The 21,950-nt window shown below is 41.6% G+C and overlaps 1 protein-coding gene across 13 annotated transcripts in view; it reads right to left on the bottom strand.

Annotated features, from left to right (window-relative positions):
* The window catches only part of ablim1a (actin binding LIM protein 1a), a 50,268-nt gene extending 33,123 nt beyond the window's left edge, over nucleotides 1-17,145 (bottom strand). For 6 of the 13 annotated variants that reach the window (XR_004571621.1, XR_004571620.1, XR_004571624.1 and 3 more), the window contains exon 1: nucleotides 16,973-17,145. Coding sequence is in view for 10 of the 13 variants with exons in the window: in XM_034240657.1 (XP_034096548.1) it covers nucleotides 16,973-17,063 (91 nt within the window). In the remaining 3 variants the exon portion in view is untranslated. The remainder of the gene's footprint in view (nucleotides 1-16,972) is intronic. The other 7 variants (XM_034240681.1, XM_034240713.1, XM_034240673.1 and 4 more) reach the window with 4 other exon arrangements.
* Between the last annotated feature and the right edge of the window lie 4,805 nt (nucleotides 17,146-21,950).

The raw sequence follows: 21,950 nt of genomic DNA, 5'->3' as shown, positions 1-21,950 counted from the left end.
GCCGACATGGCTACGAATAGTATTAAATAAAGATTTAGACATCACTTTCTTTTTGTGTCAATCGGGACAGCCATGATAATGAGACAGAAACTCCATTATCAACTTACTTTATCTCTGAAACAGCATCAAGTGCAGTGGCGAGCCGTCAGGGCCCTCTAGGCCCTTTCTGAGGGCCTAAGATATTCTACAAAATAATATTTAAAAACATTAACAAATATTAAAACATATATTTTTTTAGTTATATTTTTCAGTAGTTTTAACAAAATAACTTGATTTAATTGTATTTAAAATAACATTTCCAAAGAAATAAATCCTTTGAATCTGCCTATTCAGTTTCTGTTGGAATGTGAAGGGTTAAATTAAAGAAGCTCGTCTCTGCGAGGTGAAGATAGGAGCTGATTGGTGGTCCAGCTACGAATTCACAGAGGGCCCAGCTATAGAGAGGCGATGTCCCGCCCATCTACTTCCGACCCATGGGACCTTATTTCGAAAAAAATCATGTATTGAAGTCAATGGGGAGAGAAAACTTATCTTTCGATCCCGTTTGAATTGCGCCACGAATTACACATATGATTTTTGTCAATCTTAAAAAATAATTTCCATGTCAAAAAGTCACAGTTTGTCGTAAAACTGTTGAAATATAAGACTATGAAAAATATGCAACTAGGGTTTTATTATCGCGGACCTTATGACAAGTTCCGCCCGCTGTGAAGCTTTTCTTGTTTCCATAGCAACAACAACTTCCTGTCAACAGCGTAAACTCGCCTTCAAAATAAAAGCATGCCAAATTACACTTAAGACATACGACAAACACAATGCAATATCCTTTTCAATTTCAAAGAACACAAATTAGGTTATTTACAGGTGTTGTTTTGTGTGGTAGAGGGTCGCTGTTATTGATTCGTTTTGCACCCCGGGCCGTTGTTTTTGATATTCCGCTGAAGTATACGCTGTGACGTAATAACTCTTTTTTTTTTTTAGAGGGAAGGGGTGGGGGTCAGAGGGGGCCTAGGTATAAAAGTCACGGCTCGCCACTGATCAAATGTTATCCTTGGATCAGTGGCTTGTGGCCTTCTCCAGTAGAAACTTTGGGTCCCTGACACTGACAGACATTAATTCAGCCGTACTGTACGCCACGGGATGTAAATACTGCTGCAGTGCCGCACTGCACACAGCTTATCGGCTGTTCTGAAACCAGCAGATTATTTCACATTCAGGAGCATTAACTAGCAAGGCAGCCCCTTTCGCTCTCATTTCCTCTGTCTCTTTCTTTTTCAAACAAAAATACACACCCACATAAACACACACACATATTTCATAAAGAATCCACATGAAAGACCTTGCTCTTCTGCTCTGCAATGAATCATTAGTCTGCAAGGCTAACAAAAGACACCACCAAAGGCACAGAAATAGCATCATGCTCAATCGATGATCGACCAACGAGAGACATTATTCTGGATTATTAAGGACTGGCCTACCTTGCATCCTTCGTACCAACCTCTATATTTGCAGAGGCTGATATAAGGGGGTGGTTTATTTCCAGGAAATGAGTCCTCAGAACATTGTATTTTCGTTTTGGTTTGTTAGCATGTTTGTCAGGTTGTCAAAAAATAATTACTGAAAAACTAAAGATGGGGCCCAATAATCCTAATCTTTGGGCTATGTTGGTATGTTGTGCCTCTACTGTGACATGTTTACTTGCTTTATTGTTCAAAATGCTCTTTATTTTAGAGCCCAGTCTGCTCTGATTTGTTAGCTGACTGGCCTTGTTGTGATTGGTCAACCGCTTAGAGATGTCCTGCCCCTTAGCCTATCATGTACATGTGTTAGAGCACTAGCCAATAGAAGCGTAAGAGTTACGTAGTGATGTCACAATGTCGCGGGAGTGTGTGGGAGAGAAACTCCTTCTGGCTTGATTCTAGCCTTTGCGGACCATTTACATGCACACAAACCAATAGATCACACTACAGGGTAGGGAGAACACTAAAAAGCATTATAGGGTGCCTTTAATACACTTTGTAGAAGGTTGAAGTATGGGCCAAGGAAGAGCCCATTACATTTTGGACCACATCTGAAACATAGGGTAGATACACACATTTGTTTCACTTACAGCAAAGTCCTTGGCCTTCTAGTTGTCTTAAAAATACATCTAAACAGATTCAGCTAATTCTTTAGGAGACAATCCACAGTGCATGAATCTTTTCATACTTTGGTTTGAAAAGTAAATCAGAGAAGTTGTGAAAATCAGTGAACAAGGAGACTGGGAACAGGAGGGAGGCAGGAAGCATGGTGTGTATGAGAAGGTGGAGGATCGGCCTCCCTGGTGTCTCTGATGTAATTACACTCAGCAGGACAATGAGTCATCTCTGGGAGAACCAGACTACTATGACAGAGGGATGAGTCTCAGCAGCTCTGTGTGTGACATTGCACCTCCATAGAAAAACACAGGCCATCTGGGTAACTGCACTCGGCTAAAATATTCAATCCAATGAGTCTTTTAATCCTCAGTAACACATTTCTTCTTAAAACAATGTATGGGAAATTAGTTCATCTTGAAAAACCTATTGTTATATTTGTAATTATTTTTGTTCAACAACTATTTGTATCAGCAATGATAACACTGTGGGCAAATAAAGTAGTTGCTAAGATTTGGAAACATAGACATTCATACAACCAAATCTGACAAGACAGGAAATTATTAGACTGTATTTGGAGGCGAAACCAGAAGTGAGCACATAATAAATCGTCAAACTATGATGGCACAACTAAAGGAAGTACAGAAGGCCAAAGTGGAACCAGGGATTGACCATGTAAAAACAAATGAAAGCAGGTGACAGAACTTTAAAATACAGTTTAGATGGTAAAACTGTGTTCATCCACCAATGTCCTAAGTAAAATATAAAGACATCTAGCCTGCACATTTTAGGGTGTACTTTCAAGGAGTATGATAAAAAGGTGACCTACACAAATTTGACCTACAAAAACAAACATTTGGGAAGCCATTAAAATCCTTTGAAACATATTTTGATTGTATTATATTAAGAAGATAATATTCAGCTGGGGAACACAGGACTCAGGAAAAACTGAAACTCTCCGGACTTTATTTACTTTACTTTTGTCACTCACTCCTGCGTTGACAGAGGAGCCTCACAACATTCCTTTTACTTAAACACATGCATATTTTTTTATTTAACACTTAAAGAAATAGGGAAAACAAAGCAAGGTTGTTTCACAGACAGGCAGCCCTACAGTTAGGATTGCTCCAGCAGCTAGCTTAGCCTTGGTGACTGCACACTGTTTTACAAAACTCCCGACCTGAGCTATGGGAACACACTTTCAACTCTAAACAAAACTAGGTTATTCCTGAAGGCATTGGCTGAGAAAGCATAAACTTTTGAATAAGACAACTTCTCTGCCTCTTCTCAGCTCAAGCCTCTGCGCAAAGCAAGCCAGACCCAGTCCAGTTTGTAAAGACTTCAAACCGATACCAAACAACATCAACCTTAGGGAAAGGCAATAAACGGATTGAACCCCACTTGGTAAAGTATCTAAGTAACTTTAAGTAAATTAATGAATTTTAAATAGTAATCCTCTACACTAATTGTTGATCATTAAGCAAACAGATTACTAGAGCGTGTCATAATCTTTAGTTAATTGTGTCGTCAGCAACAGAATTGAGATTCTTCACAAAGTATAATGCAAAATAATCACGTTAAATCTTGTGTTTACAAGAGATGTGTTCATAAATGTTTTGGAAAAGAGTAATTCAGCATGAGAAATGCATAAAAAATGACTTTACTAAAGATTGAGAGCTTTTTATGCATGAAAGAGCTTCCTGTTTCGCATGAAAACAATGCTGATTATAGAGGTGTCAGTGAACCAAAATGATTGCAGGCTCTGAATCCAAAGCAGTGTTAGAAGAAACTAAAAAGCTCTGTAGACCTGATGGGAAGAATTGCAGTGTTTACCAGCTAAACCATTCAAACATGTAGGAATTTTATCCAGTGTTCATATCAAATTATTGATTGATTATGTTTGTATTGCCAACTTACTATTTTTAACATTTCATAGAGTGTTGGGTTGTTAACACTGCATGGAAAAGTCAACACTGCTAACGTCACAAGGTTGACAACAATCCAAGACGGATGTTTGAATCCCATGCACAGAGGATCTAAAAAAATGAGCTCTGGATGGGAATGTATGAGCGCTGCTGCTGTGTGTTTTTCCAGCCTTACCCCGCCTCCTCCACTGTAAGTGTTTGCCTCAGCAGTGGCTGCACAGAGGGAGAGAGACTGTGACAAAGTCAAGCAGAGATGTGTACTCTACATGGTGTTTCATGAAAATCAAGAGGCCAACATCAAAATAAATGTCGAACTCGCTCAAAAGGATTCAGATTCAGCCATTTAAATGACTTGTTTGGACATAAATCCATTAGTGAGGTTTCTTTCAAACATTAAGCTGGCGTCCACAATTATAACTCCATGCTAACAAAAGCATGACTTCAAGCTTTGATACAGCAATAATGTGGATTTGAAATAAATCCATTAGCGAGTCTTTTGGGGTTCTTGTGATAGCAGAAAAATGGCGCTTGATTTGCTAGAATGTATATTATATAATGCTATAAATAAGCCAGGATGCGGTCCATGAAGCAACCTCAGCACAGAGCAACTTACTGTGAAATATACAGTAGTACCATTTTTCCGACCGCTGCTCACATTCCTCACACTGGGCTCGATGTGTTGGCTGTGCTGACAGAGTGATCTGTCCTGCCTCATCACCAAGGGATAAAGTGACTGATATGAGCCTGCACACACAATGAACACACAATGAACACACACACACACACACACACACACACACACACACACACACACACACACACACACACACACACACACACACACACACACACACACACACACACACACACACACACACACACGGTGCTTAGGGAACAATAACCAGCAGAGCATCCCAAAGCTAGGCGCAAAAAAAAGGGGGCTGCTTTCTCCACCTCAACATCATACCCACCCCCCACCAATTTAAGCAGAGCCTAGCTGCGTTGGCAATAATGAAAGGCTGTAGATTATACTCTGGAGGGATGTAAAGAAGGCCATATTGAATCCCCTGAGGACAGATTTTTCCCAAACACGTGTCCTAGCCTTTCTGGTAAATAACAACAACAACAAAAGCGAGGTTATTGACAGAGAGTTGCTGCACAAGCTTCAGTCTTTGTTACCTTCATTTATTTCCATTAACCTTGAAGAATGTGAAGCCATGGTAGCGGTTTTGTAAATGCACTGGGAAAAAGGGAATCAAATGAAACAATAGATGAGACGAAAAAGGTGCGATAAAATATTTAGTTGCTCATAGCCTTTGTTGCAAGACTTGCAGACAAAAGAGTTTGAAGATGGAAAGCAAACCCAAAGGAGTGTGTGTGCCTTAGTTTGTATCAGTGTGTTTGTTACTAAGAGAAACAGAGGGATAGATGAAAAGAGTTGCAAAAGCCCCACTCTTGGCATCCATGCCAATACTTTTGGCCCCAGATGTGTCTGCTTTATTGACAATGAAACACAAACACGCACAAACACACGAGGGCTGCAACTAACGATTATTTTCATTATTGATTTCATTGATTGAGCAATCATTTGGTCGATGAAATGTCAAGAAAAATGCTTCAAGTCCAATGTCCTTGAAAGATGATAGAAATGATGGAAAAAAGAGAAAAGCTTTACTGTAACTCTCTATTTCAAAGGTTGATAACAAAACAAATTCTGGCAAATTCCTTTAATTGACCATAAAAAAGTTGCCAATTATTTCAGTTTCAATGTAATCTTTCTAGTTCTACAAACAAACACACTTTTTACCCCAGAGCCCATCCAACCCAACCAGTTTGGGATGAATAATTCCAAGGGGATCTGACCTATAATGAATATCAAAGGGCACAAAATATGCCTACCATGAAATCCCACTGCGTGATCGAATGAGTGTGCGCGTGCTTTGGGGGGAGGTGGTCCCAAGCTCTTCATCGCTCAGACATAACAAGGAGCTCTTAACCCTCCCCACCATGAATATGTATGGCAGTAGTTACTGCCTCCCCGCCCCTCTGCCCCGCCACCAGCGTCCCAGACAAAGCACTTCAAACGCGGGCTCAAATTTGGGGGGGGGGGGGACCCTATCGGCCTCCACCAGGCCCCCCAACCTTCAATGACTAATCCCCGGGGACCTGGGTTTGGGAATAATGATCTGTTCTGAATGGTTGAACGGCACAGTGTGGAGCGTTTGTTGTTGGGCAGGTACACAATAATAATCCTGATAAACAAAGAAAGGGACTTCCAGACCAGCCACTTATCCAAGAGGACACAATGGTGGCTTCATGAACTGCAGGAGCCATTGTGTTTGTGGCAGTAGAGCTGATGAAGGCCTTGGCTTTTTGCCTCTGTGTCGTATTTCCTGTGATAGACTAACCGATTTCTGCCAGGCAAACAGGAAGGCTTGTTGACTGGCACAAAGTATTGCTACAGTCTGTGTTTCTTTCGCTTTCATCGCTCTTGTTGTTATAGCCTGTATATTTTAGGGTATGTGACTGTCTCCCCCCCCCCCCGGGGCCGGCCACTTATCTCATCTGTATATTCTGGTCCTGTGTGCCAGCTGTATAAACAGTGTGTGTCTATGAGAGTATGTGTTGCACTAATGTCTCTGAAAGGGTTTAACTCCTCTTTTCAGGGGTAGACACTGGCAAGCTTCAAAGATGAGGCAGCACTGCAGTTGACTGCAGTTGTCTGCAGCACTCTGCGTAAAAAAATCCCAGGGAAGCAGCTACACACAGGCACAAGACATTGGACTTTCATGTCTAAAGAAGAGATTGTGGATGCACAGAGTTCTGGGAGCTGGTGACGTACAGGCGATGACGATCATCTGATTTTCCTCAACAGGATTCTTATGCAAATTTTCGCTGAGAATGCAAGGAAGAGTACCAACTAGTTGTACAAATGTCCATGTTAGGATGAAGATCAGACTGACACGGGTACATTTGGTCCCAATAAATTACAAATTATTTCAACGGTATTCTTGGCATTGGAAATAGGACAACCGCCTGCAAGCAGACAAAACGCTAACACTGCAATCCTTATATTGTGATTCATCACTCTGCGCTTACTGTGTGAAACAGTATTTGGTCAGCCTGACGGTACAGAGCCCACCTGGCCTCAGACAGGTTGCATGATGACATCCCTGGAGAATAGAGAAAAATGAAAAGCTATATGTTGACAATAGCCCCAGACAAGCCTCCTGCCACAGACTGATCCCAGGAGTCAGCAGTCATGGCAGAGGTTTAAGTACACGGAAAACTTCCAGAGGGATTGTGGGAGCTGAACATGTGGCAGCCAGAGGTTACAGGGTGCTCTGCCAGCATGGGGACTCAATGGCAAAGGACTTTTTCTTTGTGGCCAGTTGAATCCACATCAAGAGAAAAAAGCTCCAGAGCCGGACACCGCCTCCAGGATCCAGTCAGATACAAAAACAAACCTACACACTCATATCTCTCCAAACTAAATGTGTAAACATGTTTTGGTGATAGGAATATGTTCAGATATATAAATATTGCATGCCCACACATGTTTATCTACACAAGGTGGAGGATCAACTCATCAAGCATCCACTGAAACAGAGGGGTAATATATCATGCTGGACCAATTGGGATACAATTAAGGGCATATAATGACACATAATGACTTATTACTGTGAGTCATTACATTTATATCGATTTTAATTTGAAAGACATTGATGTAATAGTTTGCTTTAAGAAATATTTATGGATTTGAGTTATATTCCTATTTATTTATTATGATGTAAGTCAAAAGGAGAGGAGGGAAATTGTTGCCAGTACTGCCCTTTTTCAATTTAAACCAGACATTATTATTTGTATTATTACTATTATAGAAAATAGTGCCTTAGTACCCGCTTGCTCACTGTGAGTCATGCTGAAAAACAATGTTTAACCTCACGACCGCGTGCTCCAGCAAATTGCCGGGAATGTGAATATCTCTGCCTCCCTGACTTCACCTAATTCATCCCACGCAGCTGTACGACCTCCATTATAGGTGGAAACAATCATATATTTCTCTTAACAGGACACTATGAAGGAGGCCACCACTGACAACAATTGAGTGTACCTTTTATATGGTTGCCATGGCAACGGCTGCAGACAGAGCGGGAGTGCAGGTCCACAGATCTGCGCAGTGTGGATCCTCACACTGGTGCTCCCCCTTCTCTCTCTGTATGCTACCTTTATATCCAGCCTGCATTATAAGATGGTCTGTTTTTAACCTGGAACAGTGCATCTGAACATTATCATCTTGAATGCCCCTAAACAACTAGCCAGATGCTTTGTTCCATCACACATTTACATAAAGACTGACGGTGCCAAATTAAGCAGACTCCAACACGAGCATCAGCTACTAGAGAGTACTGAGAAGGGCGTAGCACGTTCCAAGTCCATAACTGAAGAGAAGATGTATCAAAGATCTATACAGTGTCATTAGTCTCGCAAGCAACACACACCAACATAAGGAAAACCATGTCCATATAACACATCTACACATCAAAAAATTATCAAATCAGAGCGGGAGATTACACTCCAACTAAATCTGATTCAAACAGCCAGACACATCTACAAACACACTCACAATTCACAAAACAACTACTGACACACACTGACCATGACCCGCTGGAATACCTTTTTCTTTGACCATGACCATTGGAATTGAGGTAAATCTGCACCAGAAAAGGCTTTGGGGTAGCGATCAGGAACTCAGGAACTGCTACTTCCTTTTTTTAGTCAAGGCTGAAGAGCACAAACCAGAGCTGAGACATCAGAGTGAGAGAGAGAGAAAAGGAGAGAGGGAGAGAGATGTAGACGCTGCTAAGCTCTCCTCCCAAAAACACCGCTCCAGCGTGGGATTTGCGTCCCGACTGCCTGTTTCCTCCCATCCCATCCCTCCTCCTCCCGCTCTGCCCACTCCTCCTCCCTTTCCCCATCCTGCTCTCTCTCTTTTTCTCTCTCTCAGCCCCTCTGTTGTGTCAGCCGCCTCCTCATTGCAGCAACCAGGTGGCTGCTGCTGCTTCTGTGTCACCAAAAACAGTGACCCTAAATCCCCCCAAAACAGAACCTCCTGAGCCAATATATAGCTCAATTGGTAGAGATAGCAGGGTTCTAATCCAGCCCGGGACCATTTGCTGCATGTCATCCTCTCTGTCTTCCTATTTCCACTCTGTCTCTACATTAACGGCACTGGTTGCCAAAAACGGTTATTTCAAAAAGAAGGGGAAAGAAATCCAGTAAGTTATAATGCAAGAGTAAATCTGGGCATTGCAGACTGTGTATATGCTGTGAATTCATGGCACCCTAAAAATGATAAGTAAAGCCGTGATCACTTTGAGTGACAGCCTGAGATGATAATCGCAACGCTCTCAGCAGGCCATGTAGGGTGAAGGCCGCATGAGAGGGCAAAGGTGTCCATTTGAGGTCAAACTGACCTTGATCTCTATAGCTTTGTATTAATATCTTTAAGGAGCTCATCTGAAATTCAATTAGAGAGAGCACAGGAGGGCAAGTTCCATCTCTTATATCATCTACTACGGCAATGACTGTACGGAAGATTAAAATGTTTTACTTTAAAGAGAGAACTCATAAACGGCCACTTACATGAGCTTTGTATGTGGTTAGCTTTGTTTTATTTGGCACTGTTTAGTATACTATAACAAATCGACAGCCTGTAACTGCTTATATGCTAAACCTTATATGTTTATTCCCCATTGGAATTATATACTAATACTATTTCATTTAAGTCTGACTAACCCCCAAAACACACCAGGAGCGTCTGCGCCGCGTTACGTTGCGGCTGCGCCACGCTGCGACCTCCTCCTGTGACAACACACACCAGACGCGTTTCAAAACGTTGCGGAAGCGGAGCGTCGTGTGTGCAGCCTCGCAGTTGTTGTTGATTTTGGAATATTTCCTGGACATTTGTACTTCTACAAGTAAGTAGGCTATACGTAGTTAAATGGTTTATGTTTGTGTCTGTTTAAATCGTGTTTATTGTTGTTATTTCCTATTTTGTTGTGTTGTAGACTACAGACACAGTTAATAATAATTGTAATATTCCAGTTATAAACGACATGAATCAAAGATGTGTTGCTGTATTTTAGTGGTAAAAAAATATGCATTCATCATCATAATTATTCTATATATATATCATTTACAGTGCCTGTAAACCGGAGGAGAACGCTGGCATGTATTCTCCTACTTGAAAGACTACGGGGGGATGGGGGGAGGAGTTTACCTTACGGCTGCGCCGCGGCAAAAATAGGATTCATCCTAATTTTAGAGAAGCGCTGCGCCGAGCCGCTTCTGGGACGCGTCTGAGCCGTAACGCGGCGCGTGTGGTGTAATAGCACCCATTGACTAGAGTGGCCGCGATCCTTACGACCGCCGCGGCGCGGCCGTAACGCGACGCAGACGCTCCTGGTGTGTTTTGGGGGTTACAATGCTCCAAATTTCGACGTGTTCTTATTTGCCTCCTGGGGATCAACTTACATCCACTGCAATCCAGCAGAGACATAGTATGCAAGGATGGATTACATAGCTTCACCTTCAAAATGTCACTACTAAGATACATGCAGAAACCAGGAAAAGGCTCAAAATCACCAAAAATAAGTACAAAAAGACACCAAAACAACTACAGAGACATAATGGGACCGTAAAAGACTAAAAACAGTTAGGAAAAAGGTAAAGACAACCACCTAGAGACATTAAAGAACTATAAAGAAACACATACAGATGCAAAACAGCTGCAAACAGACTCACTAAAAAAGCGGCAAAACAACCACAAATAACTACAAAGAGACAAAAAAGAACTACCGGTACAAAGAAATGCAAAACGACCACAAAAAAATAGGTTCAAAAAAGATAAAGACTGTGTTCTCCTTCACTGAGAAAACTGAAACGTTAACTTTAACTAAATGTATTATGTCAACAGATTTCACATAACTGTATTAGGTCATTCGTAAGCAATAATATTAAGTTTAAATAAAAAATATAAATTAATTGTATTGCTTTCACAGTTATGTGCATTTAAAAAAAAAAAAATACCCTTAATTAAAGTCAACGTCTCGGTTTTTTCAGTGTAAGTAGGGGAAGTGGGGGGGCTCTTGCATGTCTATGCCCAGGGGCGCTTTGTCTCATTATCCAACCATGATAGCGGGGGACTCCAATATATAAGCCTAGAAAAACATGATTTTAGAAGCATCTTAAGCATGTTGCACCAGCAGCAATATGGGATCCCTGATCCATCTGTCACATACTGGGGCCGCCTCACGGTACCTCTGAGCCTGGGAGGGAGGAACGGTTTTTCATCAGCACCACCTCTGTAATTGCTGATGCAGGCAGCCCTATTATGCATTCATAATGCATTCATTCACAGCAGCATACTGTGCCCTCTGCTGGATACCCACCAACGTGCATCACTTTCCACAGGGGCGTTTTCTCCTCAGAGAAGTGGAGACATGCCAATGAGTCAAACTGTAAAAATAGTAAGCGGGTATTTTTTCCAGTACTCCACCCTTTTTTTATTACGAAGGGACTGAAATATGTATTGAGTTTCTTTGTTAAAAGAGCTGTTTTTCAAAGGTTGGCTGGTCTCCTTTAAGAAGATTAGAGATTTACAGTGTGGCTACTATTTGCTTGGTGCTACAAAAAGAGTCCATTTATTGTGTCTTCTCATAACACGGTAATGGACCTATTATCACTCTGACTCTTTTAATAATCTCTGTAGGGGCAGCTGGACATTCACGCTACTTAAAGCTTGCCAAGAGTAATTCCTGAGTTACAAAGCCTATTATCCATGGATGAAAGGTTTCTGTATTTGGCTCACCTATGGATGATCCATGTCTGGTGACCATTAATCACCTGGCCGTAGGCACGACACAGATAAATCCCTGATGTAATTTACAGTAGCTTGAGACGCCAATAAAAGCCATTTGATTAACAGTTATGGACTATTGCCTGTAAAGCTGTGACATTTACAGTAAATAAAAGTGGTGTGTGTGGATATACTGCACTGGGATTTGAATTAGGATTATAGGAACTACACACACACGCGGACTAATGCAACATGTGTAAATACTCTTAGCTAAAAGCGGGGTGATTTGCAAATGTTTACAAATCCATGGTGACACTTATAAAACACTAATAACCAGGATGAACTCCTCTACTCCTCAACAGGCCTGCCACTCTGTCATGATAAGCACCTCACCAGCTTGTTTCTATTTTTACAAACAGCGAGAACCTTTTAAACAGCATTCCTGTGCAACCTTCTTCAAAGTGTTATTCACACATCCTGTTTTGCCCTGAATACACACAGAAATATGTTTTCAACAGCACATTAATCACATTCTTCCTTTTATAAGGATTGCTACATCTTGCGCACATACATCTAAAACTACAATCCACAGGAAGCTCGGGTTGCTGATTTATTTTCGTGTTTCTTTGAGGTACCGTCAAACATTTGGTGACCTCTGGGTGACATCATTCTGGAGCAGAAATAGTGCCACTCATATTCAAAAGCGTTGAAATAATGCAGCAATGTTTCAATTGTATTGGCTGACAGTTGAACACTAGACAGGTTTAAAGAAAGGTTAAGGGTACATAAAAGATGACTATTGTGTCTTTGCAAGTTTGAAAGATGGATATGGTGTCTTAAGAAAGTCTTGTAAGACTTTTTCCGGTCCAAAAACCATAAAGTAGCAGACACATGACTCAGACCTGGCCCCTAAAGGACTCACGCAACATGAGCAGCTGTCATTATCACTGTTTGATCGTTTTTAGCTGTCACTCAAGGAAGGAAATGTCTAACATAAGCCATGACCTCTGTGATCTTTGATCCCGGTTCAGACACAAAGCTTCTTTGAACCTAAGCTATCAGTCAATCAAACTTTCGCTCGAAAATAAACAGGGTTTCTGCGGTCTGTGTTATTTGAAAACAACTTAATTCCAAGCAATGATTTTTTTCATTTATGTGCCTGGCATGTAGTCAGAGAATACATAAGATCTGAAAATCTCGATTTGTCCTCTTGCCCATTTTGTAATCCTGATGTAAGCCAACATGTTGCTTCCCCATGTACTGTTGCTTGGCAAACATGCAGCAGGTCTGCCTTTGCATATTGGTTTCCATTATATAACTATGGAGTTATTCATTTCCTGGCTGTTTCAACGTTTGCAACACTTCACGCGTCTGGGAGTTGCGGTTGTGTAACTCGGGAGCATCGGAGCTCTCACACACATGCACAGATCAGATATGGAGACCTCAAGAGGAGTTATCACTCACTGTCATCCAATTAATGAAGTAATCTCGTGCAACAGCAACATTAATTCCCTTAAATCCACCTGTACTCGCAAACAGAGGAGCCACACTGAAATACAGGACCGAAATAACTTGGTATTAACAAACACAAGGGAAGAAAGGAAGAGGGAAAGTATAATGAAATGAAATGTCACTTCAAATTGTATTTATCATTGATTAAGGAGACTGGGTTTTTAGTCAGCCCCAGCTAGGATGGATGTGTGCAATGGGAGATGGGTGAATTCATCTCCAATCTTCTCTCCTGTCCTACCTGTAGCCACATCGTTCAGCCTCTCACTCAGGTAATATTCATTGGGGTCGATGTTGGGCAGATGCTGCATGTACTGTTTAGGAATGAGGTACAGAACTTCCGCCACATGCCCATCCTCGATGATAGACATGCGCTTGACCGAGTTATTGCGCTTCACCCGGACGCGGTCGACACCTTTGCTGCGGCTGGAGCTGCACAGTTTGCCTAGGCTGTTCATACTGGGCAGCGTGGGCATGGTGTCCCGTTCCCCTTCTGTTTTCCCACAGAGAAAGGTGATGCACTGCAGGTAGACGTCAGCCAAGTTCGGTCCTCAAACCTTCTCTTTGGACATCAAGAGCATGGTGTTTTCATAGAGGCACACAAACGGAAACAAAAGGAGCCAGAGCTTTTTGGGCACCTTCACATAAAATCATGGCAAAATCCAGCGATGCCTCCAGTGGAAAACACCTCCTGTTACAGTCCCTCCACCTGTCACTTGAGATCTTCTGCAGATGTAAGAAGTGGAGCGCGGATGTCCACCTTGAGGTGGGGCAGCCAAACAGCAGGCGACATGTGTGACATCTGCTGCAGGTAGAGCGGAGTGAGAAATGGGGAAAGAAGCTTACACTATGAGTGTCTTCAGCCCAACCAGCATAGTGCCTTAAGCAGCTTAGGGCTGACGTGGAGCCTATGATTAACTTCTGGGTGGGGTTAGGTGGCTCTACATCAGATCCGTCCTGTGTTTTGTGGGAGTCTCTCTTTTTATGTGATTGAAGTGCATCCCAATTACTGCTCTCCCTTTTTAACATCTGGCCAATGACAAGGGCTGTGTAATGGAAATAATCTGGCAATAAGCCTACGCATCACCATACAGGGTTTGCTATTCAATACACTAAAGGCCCTGACACACCTACCCGATTTTGGGAGTCAGAGGCCGTCAGAGGCAGTCGGGCATTCGCGGCGCCCTACTCAGGTTGGTGTGTCCCGCACCGTCGTTGCTTTACGGCACATTTTCACACCTCCCGCGGCAAAGAAAGTCGGCCAAAGAAATCACTCTGATTGGCTGTTGCCTCTTTTGAATGACGAATACACACTACCGCTGCCTGCTGGTAAGGACAGATATTGCCACTCATCGACTGAAGTCTTTGCGGTGTGTTCGTAGGCGGGCGGTGTAGCCGACGCAGGCGACGTAGAAGTCGGGACGTAAAAGTCGGGACGTAAAAGTCGGGACGCCTTCGGTACGCGTTCTTTGGTCTCAGGTTGGTGTGTAGCGGCCTTAACATGGTGTTAAATATTGTAATTGAAAAACAAATGTATTTGATAATAGTTAAAAGAACATACCACCATATGCATAAAACATGAGCAAATAAAGATTATATTTTTAGGCAATCCTAAAACATGGCATCTTTATTGCCATTTATCACAGTCCCTATAACATCGAACACTATATCCTTTTCTGCAATCTGAGCAAATTATCATTAGCCTATATCATTAAACAAAATCAAAGCACTTGCATGGGTCTTAAGGTTAGTAATTTAGTCATAATTACATTACATTACATTACATTGCATTTAGCTGACGCTTTTATCCAAAGCGACTTACAATAAGTACATTCGACCAGGAAGACACAACCTTGAAGAAAACAGAATCATATAAGTACATCAGGTTTCATAGAGCCAAACATTTCAAGTGCTACTCAACTGGCTTTAGGTAAGCCAGTCCTTTATTAGTATAAAAGTGCTTCGTTAATAGTTCTAACGCTCGAAGTGGAGTCGAAAGAGATGAGTTTTCAGTTTGTTAATAATATTAACTAAACATTAACTAAACATTTTTATTAGATGAAATACACCGACTGTATATATTTTTAATCAAAAAATGGATACCTTGTTCTGAGAACAGAGTATCTTAATATATCCAAAAGCATAAATGCGCATGATCAACTTTATTCATCATATTTACTTAACCCTACCCTACCAATTTCTAGCTGGAATTCTATCAAAATCTTTTTTAATGACTTGTATCCGTGTGATTTGGTCAACTTAAGTCATTAAACAACAAGATGTACATGCATTTCCATTCTATGACACTAAATAGTTTTTTGTTTGAATATCCTTTGCATTAACCAATTGGATGCACGAGTGTACAGCATCACAGCGATCTAAGATATTCCGGGTATATTGCCTTGGGTGTCTGCCAGTTCTCTACAAGGTTAACAGCAAGCAAGGTCATTGGACCAGACAACAATGAACAAACGCACTGTTATTCATCAGCAGGATCCTTCACAATGAAAGACACTGCAACTACATCAGCGCTAAAGCGTAAATGTCAATAGCTTTCAATTCATCGGGTATAGGATTTTAGAAGATGTAACTTAGTAAGAAGGCATTTTGTGAGTTAATAATCTTTAGACCAACTCATGATGGGGCTGAATATGTTTCTGCAGAGATGCCCAGACTGTTTTTTGAAGTTAAACCCACATAACTAACGTCCTAGCTTCAAACACTCTTTCTTGAGTCAAAGATGCATTCACCTTTCTTGGAAATGTGAGTTCAGTAGAGGTAAAACTTGAGTCGTAGAGATGTCCCGGTGGGAGGTGAAAAGATAGATGATGCAGAGGGAGAATCTAAGCAAACTCTACAAAAACAAGATTCCACCCACCAGTGATCGGATATGATTTAAACCAACTGGCAACGGTATGTTTTTTTTAAACCATGCAAAGATCGGAAAACCTTCCATGACATCTAATATTCATCAAACAGCTAATGGCGTCTATCTTTCTCCCAGGAAATGATATAAATCTTGAGATACAAATGCATGATGAAAAGACCAGCAGACAATGACAAAGCAAAACATATCCTTATGGTGTCAAGATATCGGTCTTGGCCTGCACTTTAAAGGTTATGATTGTTCAGTATTTATCTAATTTGACTTAATTCAGGTTCCGCTTACACGCCCACCATCACTCTCCCATTCAGGAAAGCCAGTGTTTCACTCCAGAGAAAAGATAGAGTGTGATTTTGAGCTATAAGACGTACACTTTTACAACCACACATGGACCTCAGGGTAGCTAAGGACATGCTATTGTGCTGCAGTGAGGCACTGCCCTCCAATTGTCATCCACTCTTTGGATGCTTTAACACAACTACACACACACTCGCAGATCAACACACAAACACAACAATGCTGCACTCCCTGCCTGCAGAAAAATCAGCATCGCACATAAAATTCACCCGCATCATTTTCATAGCCTCTGCATCCTGCTTCACATTAGGATGAACAAACCCCCCCCCCTTCTCTTCTTCTGTTATTCCCCCTGTCTTACCATCCAGTCCGAAGCAGGAGGTGATTCTTTGGGCGTAGTTGCAGATCCCATCGTAGCCAGGCTCCTGCCACACTGTATCCCTTTCCCCCATCTCTACACACTCCCACACACACCGTCCCGTCCGGCAGTGCTTTCACTCTTTCCTCTGCTCATCAATTATTCAGGTTTTTGCCAGGACACATGCATGCGCGCGCAGACCAACCCTCATGTTCACACATAGAGTACACACACACACACACACACACACACTACACACACACACACACACACACACACACACACACCACACACCACAACCACACACACACACAGAGAGAGAAGTGCTGACGCAGGGGGTCGTGCTGTTGGAGCATGAGCAGCCCTCTCCAGTGGTCGGATAAGGGATGAGGCATCAGATTAAGTTACTGAGAGGAGCTGTGTCTCCTTTATGCATCAACCATTGATCATCAGGATTACACTGCAGTGTAACGGTGTGCAGGATGTGCTAACCCTGCTCAAGGAAAGTGGGCAGGGACATCAGAGCAGGGTACAACTGAAGATGTTCCAAGGATGAAGTTATTTGCTGATATTCGCTTAAAGATATCCGGACTACTGGAAAAAGCAACAAAAAAAAAGTATATTTAATTGAAGATGGGGATACAAAAGTAGCCCCCAATGTATTACGGCTGACATTTATGCCTTGCATTCATGATAGAACGTACGTAGGGAAGAGGCACTGATTTGAATATACAAATAGTTAATAAGGTATACTATCATTCTTCTTCAGAAAATATAACTGTTTTTCTGCATTTTGATAGTGATCACAGGCCTAAACATCCACATTTCATCTATTAATCTTTCTGAGCTTCAGTTGACATTTCATTAAGAAGAGAGGAAAATCCTCATATACCTAAATTCAGCACACTTTGCTACAATGCCTTTAAAAAGGGACTATTAAATCATACATAAAATATAACATCCAAGCCAATAAAAACAGCCCGCTAGTAGTAGAGAAGTGGAAGAACAACGTTGGCCTACATTTGTAAGAAGTTCAACATGTTGTTTTAAAATTCTACGGTGAGGCAGGGATAAATGGCTTAAATGGACCAAGAGGAACAATAAATGCTCTCATATGACTGGCTAACCTCAACAGTAGAGAACGGCAAACAGTACAAATAAATGGCAGGATGATGCTAAATGACACAGTGTGTGTGCTCTGTCAACATCCCCCAGCATAAGGGTTTAATTAAAAAAAAAAAAAAGGGTTTTTTTTTTTTTTTTTTAATCATGTTTAGATAGACAAAAGACAACAGCACAGGAAATATGATGACATTAGGTCAGAGCAGTATGGCCGCAAGGGTGTACTATGTGTAAGGTGGGGTGACTAATGGACGAGCATCAAGGTAAAAGCTGATGGCCATGTGCTGATAAGAGAGAGAGGGGGGGGGGGGGGGGGGGGTTTTGGCGACTGCAAGACTGAGAGCTCAGTAATAGCTGAGGCTTGCTGGGCAGCTGAGGGAGGGGCTGGTAATCATAAAGGCATATTGGGAGTCATTTGAGACTTTTTTTGAGACACTTCCTGTTTCTGTTGGAAGGAAAAAAATTCATTAGGCTTCTAACGTGTTTAAGATCTTCGCTATAGATTAATGGCGGCTAAAATATCTAGAAATATAAAATGTGGGCCAAGCATCTGTACTGTATATGGATTTACAGAACATCAATCATGGAAATTGTAAAATTAGGGCAACAGCTAACGTTGACTTTCGTTTTTTGATTAATATTCAGATTCATTTTTTGGTTCTAAATCGTTTCCTGTATGAATGTCAGATCATCATACATTTGTCCAAGCCCAGTGTGATTCTTTCAATTTGCTTGTTTTGGCACTGCAACCAAAGATATTACATTTACTATCACATATGAAAAAGAAAAACAGTGAATCATAACAGTTTGAAAGTTGGAATTGGAAAATGTTTCCACTCTGCTTGACTTAAAGAGGCCCTATGATATTTGGGTTTTCCCATTCCCTGTAGGGTATTATATAGGTTTTGGGGCATGTAAATGGTATGCAAAGGCTAAAATTACAAAGTTCCCTCCAATTGAGTTTATATTCCAAACACTCCCCCCCCCCCTGCCTGAAACGCATTGATTTGACTCCTTTGTTTACTTCTTACCATAATGACATCCCATGTCACAATTGCACTTGTATTGGCTTGCGCTCCAACACATTGCAAAAGATAGGCTAAGCGGCGGGACACCTCTAAGCTGTTGACCAATCACAACAGAGCCAGCCAGCTAGCCAATCAGAGCAGACTGGGCTCTGGTTTCAGACGGAGGGTGAAAAGAACTGTGGGTTTTCTTCGGAAGTTTTTCCTTGTACGATGTGAGGGTCTAAGGACAGAGGGTGTCGTATTGTCATACTGATATTCTGTACAAACTGTGAAGTCCACTGAGATAAATGTAACATTTGTGATATTGGGCTATATAAATAAACATTGATTGATTGATTGATTGATTGAAGAAGTGCTGCAGCACAGGCGGTACGAGGAAAATAAAGACCTTTTTGAACATTGAAGCAGTAAACATGTCACAGTAAAGGCACAATATACTAATATGTAACCTGAACATTAGCATAATAGGGCCCCTTTAAAGGATTTAAGGATGGTTTACATTTTCTGTAGATAAAAAATATTTAATAAATATTATGACTGTTCAAATCATGAATACAGATTGTCTACAAATAAAACTACATTTGGAAAGAAAATAATATAATAAAATACAAAGAAATTGTCTGAATAATTTTCTACACAAAAACACTGTTGTTTGTTGAAATATTGGAAAACATGGTGTAAGTCAACTTCCCCAGTACATGTGACAGGACAATTTAGAATGTATTGACTCGGCCTTGCCCAGGACAAATATCTCTTTGATTTGACATGTTATTACAAGGACTGTGTAAATCAATGGGCCTGTGAAAATACAAATAGAAACCTCCCATGTTTGTAACCACCACAGAGGTAACTGCCACAGTTACTTTTCATGGATAATGATTTGCAAGGGCTAATCAGATCTAATTACCACGGTGGTCCATAAAACGGGTGGGCTCTGAGCTGCCATCGATCTCGTCCCGCAGCAATGCAGAACAGGGAGGCCACATCAGTGATGGGGGAGTTCAAAGCCATGTTGTTAATGCTGGCTCAACCATAGAGAGTGTGAAGGGGAGTGACATTATGTACACTATGAAGGCTTTACACAATAACAGAAGACCTATCATGATGGATCCAACTGCAGATTTGATACAATAACCTTGAGGTCAGGTTCATATGGCAACTTTTCTGTATATATATATCCAGCTGTGTAATCACAACCTACAGCAGGAACAGCTGGAGGCTCTTTATCTCAGTCACCTGCCACAAATCCACCACAGCCCACCTGATGGGGACAAACCTCCGCCTGCAGGTATTAACGGATTTATGCACAAGAAATGAAAACAGCATCTGCACCAAATGTTGGGATTTATTTTCCATTTCCCTGAAAATATATTACTTATTGCCACCTCACTAGCTTTATATAGGCTACTGTTACACTGAATTCCACAAGCCCACTGTAATACAACCTATTAAGAATGAACACCATATGCTACAAGTCTTCCATCAATTGCTTCATTTATGCAACAATGAGGGTGTGTGCCCACCTTAAACTAATGAAGTGCCCCATCCCTTACTAAGAATAGCGAAGGAAACATCAATCAGACAACATTCAATATCACAGCTGGGGTTTAAAAATTTAAAAAAGTGTGATCTATTTATAGATTGCAAAAGAGTGTTTTATATCTACAGAATAAGTTGTAGGCTGTGTAGAAAGGGCTGCAGCAGTGGAAGCTGTAGTTTCAGCTATGTACCGGTGTAACCTACTTAGAATAACAGTCATTACCACAGCCTGATCCTCACGAAAGAAGACGCAAATGGGCTATCCATTGCATCCATCGTTGAACCAAGACCACCCCCCCCCCCCCCCCCCCCCCGCCATTTAAAATACTTTTTTCCCTGTGTGTGTGTGTATTGTCATGAAGGCTTCTGCGGCAAAAGATACTCACCTTTAGCAGACATGCCCGGTAGGTAGCCTCTCTTTCTTTACCGAGACAACCAGGAGGAGATGCCCCGGTGCAGCTGTAAGGGGGGGGGGGGGGGGGAGAGACCAGTTGACAGCCGGATATTATCTGTTCTTTAAATTTTTACCTGTCATTTGTTGGGATTAAACGCAGGGAAGCATGCAGCCCGCGATTTGGTAGACTAGACTAGACTGCACGATGGTTAGAGCACTTTCCAGCGACAGGGCGTGTCCTGGAACAGACAGCATCCTTCCAATTTCCCGACAAGTTTACGTCCATATTTGAACATAGTGTACCATTAAATAATTATTAGGGAGTTATAAATGAATTGATTCTTTGAATTCCTCGTCTGCAGCTGCTGTCTGGTCCGCCTACTTGTATCTGGGATGACTGTGCTGTTTCGGACGTGGTAGTTGGGCTAAATCACAAAGTTGACAGGCACTATGGAGGAATGCATGTTCTTTCTCATTTTTTCCTCCATTAATCCAGCTACTCAAAGGGAAATATTTGGCGTTATTTTCCTCACGTGGGCTCTTAAAAAAAAAAAAATCAAAATCAGTGGGATTAAAGCATGCGTTAACTCAGCTCTATGTGACAAAAAACACTGCAAAATCATAGAATAGCCGAGTCCGTGTATTATGGGAGCAATCAATTGATTTTGCAGTTCAGCGGATATTTTCGAAATAACACATTGCTTGGTTATCGGAATTCCATACTTACTATATATTTGACGTGGGGTTAATGATTCTTGATCCCAAGCTGTAAAAATAGAACATCGTCCCTGATTGTATGTAGGCTATTTATGTCTTCATTTGTATGCATTGATGGTGGTCTGTAATTATTAGCCGGTGCCTTGTGTGCCTGCGCCCCCTGGTGGATTAGAAAGAGAGG

Source organism: Gymnodraco acuticeps, unplaced genomic scaffold (genome assembly GCF_902827175.1).
Source record: "Gymnodraco acuticeps unplaced genomic scaffold, fGymAcu1.1, whole genome shotgun sequence".
NCBI lineage: Eukaryota > Metazoa > Chordata > Actinopteri > Perciformes > Bathydraconidae > Gymnodraco > Gymnodraco acuticeps.
The sequence above is the reverse complement of the archived record's forward strand: the minus strand, read 5'-3'. Positions and strand labels throughout refer to the sequence as shown.